Source organism: Dermacentor andersoni, chromosome 11 (genome assembly GCF_023375885.2).
Source record: "Dermacentor andersoni chromosome 11, qqDerAnde1_hic_scaffold, whole genome shotgun sequence".
In the NCBI taxonomy this organism is placed as follows: domain Eukaryota; kingdom Metazoa; phylum Arthropoda; class Arachnida; order Ixodida; family Ixodidae; genus Dermacentor; species Dermacentor andersoni.
In genome coordinates, this window is record NC_092824.1 from 14,539,645 (window position 1) to 14,552,037 (window position 12,393).

The window sequence follows — 12,393 nt, forward strand, 5'->3', positions numbered from 1 at the left end:
CTTCGCCGTCCGATTTTCCAGATTTTATGTCATCACCGCAGGTCTGAGACGGCGTTATCGAAGCCACCACCGTCGCCATTTTGATTATCTGGCCGCTTCGAACTGGCACTCTCGCATGCAGATCCGTTGGCAGCCGTAGCCATAAGAGAGGCTTTTTTCACAACTCGTTCATCTAGACTGGGACTTCTGTGCCGCCACCTTCAGTGATGTCCTACGTCACGTGTGTGGTAGCTTTTACCATGAGGCTGTTAGCATCTGGTAAGTTGGGATTTTTCACGGCGTCATCCTCGCCGAAGAAAGAAACCTTCAGCGATTATGAAGCGAAAAGTGCATACATTCTTTAGTATCAAGCATACAACATAGAGCAAAGCATTCATTTCAATCCCGGCCACGGCGGCCACGTTTCGATGGGGGCAAAATTTACTTAGGTACAGGTGGACGTTAAAGAACCTCAGACGGTCGAAATTTCCCGAGTCCCCAGCTATGGCGTTCCTAATAATCAGATCCTAGTGTTGGCACGTAAAACCCCATAATCTAATTTTTATTTTGTTTCGATAAAAAACAAACATCCAAACCACATAATTGATAAGGCGCTCCTGCTAACAGTGCGAACCACTTACTGCTCCCCGCATACATTTCCCAGTAAAGATTACTGTTGTGCAAGCTGCTGTTGGGACGGCAGCTGTTGTTTCAGCACCGCTATGCGTAGGCAACACATAGGACTCCCGAGGAACAGCGTAAATATGAGGAGCTGCAAATGAAAAAAGAAACGGCAATACGACCAGCGGCGGCATGCTGCCGCTTGTCGTATTGACGTGGAATTCCAGAACAAGGGTAAGTTAGCACATCCACATACTCCTGTGACTGAATAATGCACTGGAGGGAGAGCTTGAGCAATAAAGCATTTTATACCCCCCCCCCCCCCCCCCTCACCAGTTGCAGTGGTGGTTTTCAACAGCTTCGCTGGACATCCACTTTCTCAGGGCTTGGGATGGCGAGTCAATTTTTTTTTATTTCTTTTTATTTGCTTGGCTTGACCCGTGTGTTTCCAGTGCGCGTCTTCATGTGCTGGCTCGTTTTCGCACACTTTCTGTTTGTTTGTTTATTAACTTTGTGTATATGGCATTGGTGTGTCGACAACAAGCGACACTATTGATGCTCAGGCACTCATTCTTACAAGGCACTTGTATAACTTAAAACATGATGATGACATTTGGTCTGGCTGCTTAAAATCGTATGACGAGCTGAAACATCTAGGACAATCATTGGCTGCTGCCAACATGCAGTTTGTGGTTCGTTCTTCATGAAGAAAGTCATGCGACTGCACTAATTGCTAGAGGTGACTGATACCGCTGTCAAAGGGCCACCTTCAATCACAAGCTACCTTGGTCTAGATAGAACTAAGTTTGGACCGAGCACTTCTACCCGGTCATTTTCAATTGCAATTGACTTTGTTCGTCCTTATTCCAAATAAAATCTACAGTTGCTGACAGACTTTGCTGACTCCAAAAATTCGGACTTGGCGGATATTCTGGACTTCATAAATGCACTGTCAGGGTTCTTGTAGAGCTAACGCATTTTCGCGACCGATTTTTCGGACGAATCTAGGCACCACAGTTCTATTTTCCGGACTAAATCGCTCATTCCGAGCCATGCTACCCGATCTTAGAAGTTGCCATGTTGCATTTTCCACTGGCTTGGCTTCCAGTGGCCCACTCTATAGCCTCCAAGATTGGGACGTTCCCACTTTCAATAAAGAGTGCATGACATTCTCTTGTCTCGGAGGCAGTGTCCACTCTTCCTTGGCTGACAAAACGCTCTAGGGGACGGCACTTTTTCTTGCTTATTTCCTTTTTCGGTCAACACTGTCGCCATAATCACTTAATAAGAAAGTCTGATTGCCTCCAAGCGTAGTATGAAGCAGGGCATTATTACAGTTCTCTTAAGCTGCTCTAAGACTAATAAATATTTTTTTGGCTGAACAAGTTTTTCGGACTTTGATTTTTCAGACTATTTTTCGGTCCTCACAAGGTACAGAAAATCGGTCGGCGACTGTAAGTGTTTGATTTGGATTGACCTCAATTGCTCATGAAGGTAGAGAACCCTCAAGGTCGTGAACGCTGGTGTTTAGAGGTTCAACGTTTGCACTAGTTGTGTGTAGCTTGTTGTGCCTGTAGTGTGGACGGCGCGAATAATTTTGTCACAGCCAGTGGTAATGAGACCCCATGGAGCTGTGTAAATTTGTTTGCTTACTGTATTTACGCGAATCTAATGCGCACTTTTTTTCCAATAAAATGGGTCCAAAAATTGCGTGTACGTTTGAATCGAGTGCGAGCCTAAAATCTGCGTTACCATATTGCCATCGTCATTTCAAAATGGCCGCTTCATACGCGCTTCAAGCCTAGCTGCTGTAGCTTCCTCGATGTGCTGCAGTATGTGGGCTTAGGCAATGCTTCCTTTGGCTTAGGTTATTGCACCGTGCGCATTCCCGTTTTCTGTGGTTGCTCTGTCACCATGGAAATCCCAACTACAAGGACAGGCCAAGTTCATCATGATGCCGCAATTAAAAGGAAGGCAATCACATGTGCGGAGACTGACAGAAATCGGGCCGCATCATGGGCGTTTGGATTTCTCGAAACTTGCGTGCGGGACTGGTGCAAACAGGAGAGTTGTTTTACTCCGGCAGCTGCTACGTACGGCGTGGCCACGCAGTTCCTATCTTGAAAGCGATCTGTGATTGAGACAGTCTACACATCTAGGTGCACCGCGCTGTGTTCTCGTTGCTTAGTTGATGTTGAAGCAAGAGGCCGCACAAAGGTGAATTCGCTCGCTCCTGCTACCGCACTTGCTCGCTCCACCGTTTTTATAAAGAGTTTCTGCAGTCATTGAGTAAGACGTGTTCATGTTTACTTGTGCGCACATGGCACCGTGCTTGTTAATTTAGCTAGTAAGCGAATGCTTAAAAGTTTATACGGCTGATAAAACTACTATCCTTACTTTTCGTTTAGCTGTTTACTAATTTGCTATCGTAATCGATGCTTCGCCTTTCAGGCGAAATGGTGACTTTTTTTATTTATCGCAACTTTAGTGCATTGGGAGTAAATCTTTGTTTCTTTGCAAATGAGAGAAAGTTGTATTTCTGTATGAAAGAATGAGGTGGGCAGTACTGTAAAGGACTTTTCTTTTTTTAGGTCACGGCAAACGGGTGCGCGTTACAATCAAAAGTGCTTTCTTTTCTTTTCTTTTTATTTTTGGGTTATGGGAAATGGGTGCATGTTACAATCAAGGGTGCATTAGAATTGAGTAAATACGGTAGCACATAATTTTTGGGCTATAGAAATGAAACACTTTCATGTGATTATCAAGCCTTGACAGCCAGATCGACAACATAATCATTTAAATAACAGTTAATTTAGTTAACATCAAACATAGTCACTTATTCAACTTTTTTTTTAATGCTGCAACTCATTTAACTTTGGAAAGTCAATTATTGGAACAGAGATCTGCCCACTGCACAATGACGAGAACCAGTATTGTACGGCACATAGAGTAGACGTTACTACGTGCAGAATAATTGAACTTGAGCACTACAGAGAATGTACTCAACAATGCCACAACAATATGAATGCAGACCCTGGCTGTTCAGCAGCTGTGCACAAAAAGAAAGAAAAAAGAAAGCACTGCGTTGGTTCTACACTAAATGACTTCATGGAAAGGCCTTCTAGGAATGGGATCCTGTTTCATGAATTGCGGTGCGAGAATCAAAAGTTGGTGCTTCGCGTCATCCGATGCCAAGTATAAAACAAAAAAAAACGTGCTTGTATCTTCCAGAAGCATCTGATTCAGGGACGAAAAGCTGTTTAAAACAAAGTTAAGCAGTCAACGACAGATAATTCGGACTCCACGGAGAACGTACATAAGTCCAAACTATTGAATGTCCGAAAGAATGAATGTATCGAAAAAAAAGTTATTTTATGTAAGTTTTAGGGCCCCCTGTGCAAGGAAGTAGTGATTGATTCATTGCTGCACGCACGTCCGCTTACGTGCAACCAAATCCGCCTGTATTTCTGCGAGTTTTGAATTTCATTGTACTCATTGTACTAGTTGAGTTAGATCAGCATGCGCAAGGCTCCAGAGCACACGGCACATCGTGATCCAAGTCAGAGTCGCTGTTTGACGGTGGGAGAACTTGCTCAATTATTTCGTCATCGTTCAGTTTGGCACACGAAGAAACCGTGCTGTCAACGTCTGCAAAGTCTTCAAATCTAACGGTGGCAGGAGTCCACTCACCGCAGCCTAGCACGTCATCAATGATGTTCACATTTCAGCTCGTTGTGATAGGCAACAATTCTCCCTCTTCAGTTGCGGAGCCAGGCTCATTCGGACTCCAAGGGCACCTTTGGTGTCATCTGATGAAGCCTATCTATAACTTCACTAGAAAGACTTCTCGGAGCCAGCAGAGCGCTGTCTGGAACACAAACTAAACAAACAAGCACAGTATGGCAGAACCACAGAGCAGAACGCTGCCCACAATACAGACTCAAAAAACAATGGCGATAGCGGGCCATGCGTGGTGCCGCTGGAAAAGGATATGATAGCGATGTTGATGTGACTTCACAGTTCAGGTAAAGCCTCCAAGAGGCGCATTTGTGATTAAATCTATGAAGTGCAGTGCTGCTACCAAGGCAAGGCTTCGGGGATTACTATCTAGCGTGTAATCTCTGAGGCCATACTTGATGTCTCGTCAAGGTTGCCAGAGTATAAATGGCAGCAGAGTTAGCGTACGCTACAGCCATAGATGGAGTCTGGATAATCGAATGTAGAGCTAGAGGCTGTCCGAAATATCGGTTGTCCTTACACATTAAGTCTATGGGGCCTACCAAGCATGTCCAGATTGTCGGTGTGAGATTTATCGGTTGGTGATTGTATTCATTCATTCATTCATTCATTCATTCCTTGGACCGTTTCTCACAATGTTTTTGTTATTGTTTGTGGCTGCAGTTCTTGGCATCATATACAAAAAACTAGCCTAACAGCAAACACTTCTCATCTGGTCGCACGGGGCCGCCGTAGGGTGCCTCAATGCCCTCCTAACGGCGGGGGAGGAAGACATCGAGGCACCCTAGGCTACCGACATGAACAACGCCACCTATGAGAACTTACACAACCAATGAATCGAAAAAAGAAAAGAAAGAAAAATGTGACACCTGACCGCACGTGACATCTGACATTACTGAAGGTAGCGGCGCAGAAGCCCCTCCGCCAGACCGGCTAGTTGTGCTCTCCATAGCCACCAGTGCGGCTGCGCTAAGCCTAGCTACTTCGACATCCGCTACCAAGCTTCTTGCTGTTCGTTGTTGTAATCATTGTTAGCTTCAAATATTGTGGAAACAGCGCATTGCTGATATGAAGTAATGTCAAAACGTAGCAAGACATACATATCTGCGCATATGAGCCGCATTGTTCCACCCTGACACGAGTCGATATAAGTGGCTGATTGACTTAAACAACAGCAACTGTGACCCAGCAGGTACATATGTTACGGGCTGTTCATTTATTACTTATTCTTGCTTTTAACTTCATCATACATTCAATTTATATTGGCCATAAAGCATTATTAGAGAAAACTGTGCTCATGAAAATGGATGCAATTGCCGACACTGTTGGTATAACTGAGCGAGACAGTTGTTTATGTTGTTGTACTGAATGCACCATATCTTATTTCCCATGTGATGCAAATGTAAACAGTACATCTCTGTAAATAAGAAATGTGCCAGCATGAAAACACGTACAGACCCACCCATCTACGTAGTGAATGTGACCGGCAGCCTACGGGAATGGTAACGTACAGATGTTGGCATATTGCTGCGTTCCCTCTTGCCCCTTATTGCTTATGTGCCATGCGAAGTGAGGAGTAGTTGATTTCAGATCACGAAGGCCAGAACGGAACTATAAAAGCAGTTTCCTTCATTTTAACTACTTATTTTTCAGTTCAGGTCTGCCGTTAGCGGGGGCACGAACTTGACGGCACCAGGCCTCACCTTCACTAAACAAGATCAACATTGCTCAAACTCCATGTGCACGGCTTGAAAGGGTTGAAGCTTGTGCATATCTATTTCGTAGCGATTTTTTTTACTCATTTTGAATGCGAATATTTATACAGTTGGACCTCGATGTAACGAACTTCAATATACAGTTGAACCTGACTATATCGAACCTGTTTGCATCGAATTATTCTGAATATCGAACAATTTCTCAACACGGTGTAGTTACAATGAGTATATGTAGGAAAAGTTATAATTAAATCAAACAAAAATACCAACAGCACCCGATTATCGAACATTAAGCGGCGCAATAGTGCCCCAGAAGTTGGGTTTCCCTCGTGACAGCGGGGACACCTAGTGGCACAGCTTCATCCAACCGCTCTCCCTACTGTGACCACGTTGTGTCGGGCAAGATGTCGACACCCCCCTGCAAAAAACTATCCTGGCTCGCCTGCAGCGCTTGCTCAGACAGCCAATCAGAGGCTCTTGTGCCCTCGTTGTGCAAGATGGCGCAAGTGCGAGTTGTCTCGCAGCTTTTCTGGTTCATGGTGTTTGTGCCTTGTGGGCCTTCTTCCGCAGGGTTGCAGTGATGAAGCAACAGAATCTGCCTTTCGCCATGGAGCTTGAAATCATAAATTGGGTCGAACGCGGTGAGAAGTCGGATGCTCCGCAGTGTGCAAGAGTCTGATGAGCACTCTCGGCACGATCTTAGAGAATAAGGGGGAGATGAGGGCTAAAGCAGACAAACTCTTGACCCAGTGCCCGTGGCACACAACGTGTACGCATGGCCGTGTACAAGTAGTTCATCCAAAATTGCTTCAGACGTGCCAGCTTCCGCCTACGCAGTGGTGACTGAAAATTTTGATGAGTGCACCGAAGTTTGAAGCGAGGTATCAGAATTTCGAGAGGCCGTTGACAGATCAATGGTCGACGAGTTTGTGAGTGCGGATGATGGTATCGTAACCACAGAAGAGCCCGAAAACGAAGACTACATTGCCGACTTCGTACCGATCACAAGTGATAGTGGGCACAATGAGGAAAGCAACGACGGTCTTTTGCTGACATCATCCGAGGTGATTGGTGCACTCGCACTAGTCTGGCGCTTCCCCGCAAATGTGGAAGGTTGCGGACTCTGTTAATCCGACTCTTTAGACAATGTGGAGAAGCGTATGCGTCGCAGGCAGCAAAATTGCCCAAGCAGAAGGAAATACAGGACTACTTGAAGCGAAACTAAGCTGGTTTCATCAATAAAGTGCTTTTATAAATGGTATGTGTCTTTATGATGTCCAATTCTTTAGCAGGCTTATATCGAATTATGCCCTATATCGAACTGATAGGCGTTTTTTTGCAAGTTCGATATAGCCGGGTTCGACTGTAATGAAGTTCTCGGTCTAATGAAGTATTGAACTTTTCATAACATTTTGTTCATAGAACACAGAACCTCCATTTAACAAAATGTGTTTGTGATTGCAATATAACGAAATTTTGATTCTGCCACAAGGGAATGCCGAGACACTAAATGGAAATTCCCATGGATGCAGGTGGTCAAATGGTTCAATTACAAGTGGCTGCTTGCAAACTCTTAAATCACACGCAGCGCAACAAGAGCGACCGCCAAAGTGGAGCCGCATCATGTTCCGTATAAAGTATAAGTGTGATAAGATCCTATCGTGCCTCTAGCTTCTAGTGCGCTAGAAGCTAGAGCTTGGAGAAGCCAAGAGGGTAAAGCTCTGGCCGCGAGTTGAATGTCACGGCAGCGAAAGATCTTGTTGCGGCACCCCATGGCGGCCACGGTACACCATGCCATGCAGCATGCCACTGCCATCTCGGGAGGCCGCACGCAGCTGATGCAGCTACGTACAATGCAAATATAAGATGATTTTTCTACTTTCTTGAGATTGCAGACGTACATATACATTAATTTATGCAACTCAGAATTGGCAGTTGTGTAGTACTGAGGATGCTCTCTTGATCGTAAAATCAACTAATAGCATTGTTGGGCCAGCTGCTCTTGATGATGCCACATGAAGGCATTGCGAAAGTGCGAGCAAGGAATTTTTTGCTGTTTATGGCTCCAGATTGTAAATTCCCTGCTGCATGCAGTGCAGTAATACTGAGCTCACACGTTCACAGCAGCCTCTACGACAGATTGGCAACATTTTCGTACAATGTTCAAAAAGTATTTCAGGACGCCTTTGACGTTCTTAAACTTACTTATGCCATGCACTAGTATACACGATTGGAACCAACTGCCTCACGATGTTGTTACACCTTTCTCCTCTTTCCCCGAAGTTTTGCTCCTCCTACATTGTATGATTGACTTTGGCAATGTGCCTGTATTTTTTCTTTAGTATTCAACGTTTTCTAGATTTTTTAATTTTCCGAGTTGTTGCTAAGCAGAATAGCAAAGTGTTGTTTTTCTGCATTGCTTTAAGCGTCTGTAGAAATGTATTCCATTGTTGTATCCCCCTACAATAATGCCTCAAGGGCAATGCAGGTTCTTAAATGAATAAGTAAATAGAAAAATAAGTTTTCAATGCTATTCAGTAGCCGACCGATTTTCTGGACCTCGTGGGTACCAAAAAATAGTCCGAAATGTTGAACAGTCAGAAAAATCAAATTTAATAGGCTTAGAGTGGCTTAAGAAAATCTCTAGTAATGCCTTCACTTGGAGGCCAGGGCATCGCATGCAGGCAATCAGATTTGCTTGGATTTGTGCGAGAGTGATGTTGTCTCCTTACGGTCGACAAGAGTGTCACCGCGTTGGTGATGTCTGTTGGCGGAGATTGCCATGGAAGTTGAAGAAGTGAGCCACGTAATTTTGCACCACTTGGCTCTCGCGAAGACAAAGGAGGTCGCGCCAATCATGCAAATGCAAAGCCACACAAGCACGCACAGACGTGTGTCTCCGAGACACACCTGCTCTTTGGACACCACGCCCAAATGGCAACCGAAAACTAAAAAACAAAATAATGGATCCAGCAAGCGCTTATGACAATAGTGCTGACCGAAAAATAAAGAAGAAAGTGTCGTCCCCAGAGCGTTTTATTGGCCTAGGTAGAGTGGGCATGCCCTCCGAGACAAGGGGATGGTGTATGTGTCCCAATCTTGGAGGCTATAGAACGAGCCACTGGAAGCCAAGCCAGCTTAACATCCAACATGGTGGCCTCAGAGATCGGATAGCGTGGCTCAGAGCAAGCAATTTAGTGTGGAAAATCGGTGGCAAAAATGCATTGGGTCAGTAGGAACCCTGACAGTGCATTTATGAAGTCCAGAATATCCAACAAGTCAAAATTTCTTGAGTCCGAAAAATCCATTGTCTACTGTACCTCGAAGAATTAAAATAGCATGGGTGCCCCCTTGTCTTGGAGGTCATGCGTCCCTCTCAGCAAGTGGTAATGGCGGCGTGTTGCTTCTGCTAGTTTTATCATGTCAGGTTTTGCACAGAGGTTCCTCTGTGTGTTAACTAATCTCAAACTAGGCCCATTGCGCAGTCCAACATTTCGTTGGAGTTGCCCTGTAATGAAGTGCCTCGTCGGGTAGTGAGCCTTTCAGGCATGCCCCACTGACTCTGCCATCTGTAACCCATGCCTCGCAGACGGCCAACAGCCGAGACTGGTGGCACGGGCCTGGCGATGGCGGCCTCGGCGCTGGTGATGGGCGACGAGTACGAGCGCATGGTGCAGCAGATCATGGAGATGGGCTACGAGCGGCCGCAGGTGGAGAGGGCCCTGCGCGCCAGCTTCAACAACCCCGACCGGGCCGTTGAGTACCTCCTGACGGTGAGGCCCCCACGGCAGGTTGCGACTGCAGCTCTGCTGACTGCACTTCGCCTATCATTTCTGTTTTACTAATATACATAATTCTCGTGTGTTGCAACACTGTGCATCTACCATACTGTTCCATTACTTAGATTGAGTAATCTGCATGTAGTCACACCTAAATTGATGTGGTCTTCTATGTTGCAAGGACAGTGTGATCTCAAAATGCTTACCATTTCTTATTTTTATAGTAAGCTAGATCAAAATGCTCTTCCTTGCTCAGCTGCTTGCAGTGCAGAGGAATGAGGTCTGGTCAGATGATATACTGCCTATAGTGTGATTTCCCTGGCATAAGTGTTGTACTGCACATGCTCATAGGTGTCAGTCTGTTGCCGTATTTACTTGATTTTAAAGTACCCTCGATTGTAAGGCACACCTGTTTGCCGTGGCCTAAAAAAAAGAAAAGTCCTTTACGGTACCGCGCGTTTCATTATTTCATGCAGAAATACAACTTTCTCTCATTTGGAAGAACAAGGATTTACTCCCAATGCACTAAAGTTGGAATAAATAAAAAAAGTCACCGTTTCGCCTGAAAGGCGAAGCATCGATTGCGATAGCAAATTAGTAGACAGCTATACGAAAAGTAAGGATACTAGTTTTATCGGCCGTATCAGCTTTTAAGCATTTGCTACTAGCTAAATTAACAAGCATGGTGCCATGCGCGCACAAGCAAACACGAACACTTCTCACTCAATGACCACGGAAAGCTTTTATCAGAACACTGCAGTGAGAAAGTGCGGTACCAGGAGCGAGCGAATTGACCTTTGTGCAGCCTCTCGCTTTAACATGAACTAAGCGACGAGAACACAGTGCGGTGCGGCTAGATGCGTAGACTGTCTCCATCGCAGATCGCTTTCAAGATAGCGGCCGCGCAACCGTGCTTACGCAGCAGCTGCCGGAGTAGAACGCCTCTCCTGCTTGAGTCAGTCCCGCACGCAAGTTTCAGGAACTCCGAATGCCCATGACACGGTCCTATTTCCGCCTGTCTCCGCACACGTGATCACTTTCCTTTTAATTGTGGCATTGTGATAAACACTCAGTGCGTCTTTGCAGCCGGCAGTTCCATGCTGATAGAGCAAATGCAGAAATCGGGAAAGCAGACAGTGGGCTAACCTAAGCACACATACAGTAAAACCTCGTTAAACCGTACCCGCTTAAACAGTAGTTTCGGTTTAAAAGTAGTAAAGTCAATTCCCCGGCTCAGCGGCCATTGAACATAATGTATTTAGTATCCGCATAAATCGTACCAGCTTATTGTGTACGCATCGGTTAAAACGTAGCCTTTCCACTTTTCGTCGCGCAAACACGGCGGTGCGTCGTCTCCACCGGGCGGTCCGGCAGATCAACAAGCCTCAGAGATCGGTACAACGGCCTCCAAGCGCCCTGTGCGTTTGCACGTGAAGCCGCATCAACATCAACATCATTTCGACGCCGTTCCAGAGAGCGTCATGGCGTCGCGCAAGCGAGGACTCGCGTCATGCCGAAGCTCGGATAAAAAAAGACGCCGGGTGCTCAGCATAGAAGAAAAATTAGACATCGTCTGTGCTATCGAACGTGACATGAAGTCGGCGCTGGCCCGCGACATGGATCTGCTGTTGACTACAGTGTGTGGCATTTGGAATGCGAAGTTGCTCGGCAGCGCTGCTGCGACCGCAAAGAGATGTCGGCTACGAGGTTCGACTTTTCGCCATCGTTGCCTCTGTTGTTGCCGAAGTGTCGACTAGCGACAGTGATGAGGACGACACGGAAAGCAACAGCACGGGCGACTCAGGCCCTACAGTGGCAGAAGCTGCGCGTTACGTCAGCCTCGTGAATGCAATCGTCGCAACGAGAACAGGGGCGCGATAACGTAACTATTCCAAACCAAAAGTTGTCCGAACTCCGGCACCCGGCAATGAAAAAGGCGCCCCGGAACTTATGCAGCACTAGTGCGCGCGTACACGGAGAATACGTAACGCCAACGAGGAATCTGCCGTGCGAGTGTTTGCCGAGAGGAGGGGGGCTGGCTGAGAAGCTGGCACGCAGCTTGAGTAAGTTTGAGGCTGCTGTCGTCGTGCTAGGCCGCCGCGGCATCAAACGAAAATAACACTTATGTCGCGCGAAGTGAATAAATACTGCATGTTTTTTCCCCTTTCATCGCACTTTCTCTGAGTTCCGTTTTCTACAGGTAAAAGGGCGATCTCATGCTATTTCGGTTAAACAGTACTACCGTTTAGTACGTACTTTTTCCGAGCTCCGGCCAACTACGGTTTAACGAGGTTTCACTGTACTATACAGCACATGGAGGAAGCTGCAGCAGCTAGGCTCGAAGCACATACGAGGTGGCCATATTGAGATACCAATGGTGATATGGTATCACAGAATTAGGGTTGTACTCGATTCGAATGCACATGCAATTTTTGACCCATTTTATTGGGACATGTGCACCTTAGATTAGAGTAAATGCAGTACATTCTCTAAGATTATCATCATCATTAACATATCCTTTTCCCTAGCATAGCCCTGCAGTGAGCATTACACAGGGACCT

The 12,393-nt window shown here is 46.0% G+C and overlaps 1 protein-coding gene across 1 annotated transcript in view; it reads left to right on the forward strand.

Annotated features, from left to right (window-relative positions):
* The window catches only part of LOC126517595 (UV excision repair protein RAD23 homolog A-like), an 89,908-nt gene that overhangs the window by 25,023 nt on the left and 52,492 nt on the right, over positions 1–12,393 (forward strand). The window contains exon 5 of the mRNA XM_050167364.3: positions 9,643–9,826. Within this exon, the coding sequence (XP_050023321.1) occupies positions 9,643–9,826 (184 nt within the window). The remainder of the gene's footprint in view (positions 1–9,642; positions 9,827–12,393) is intronic.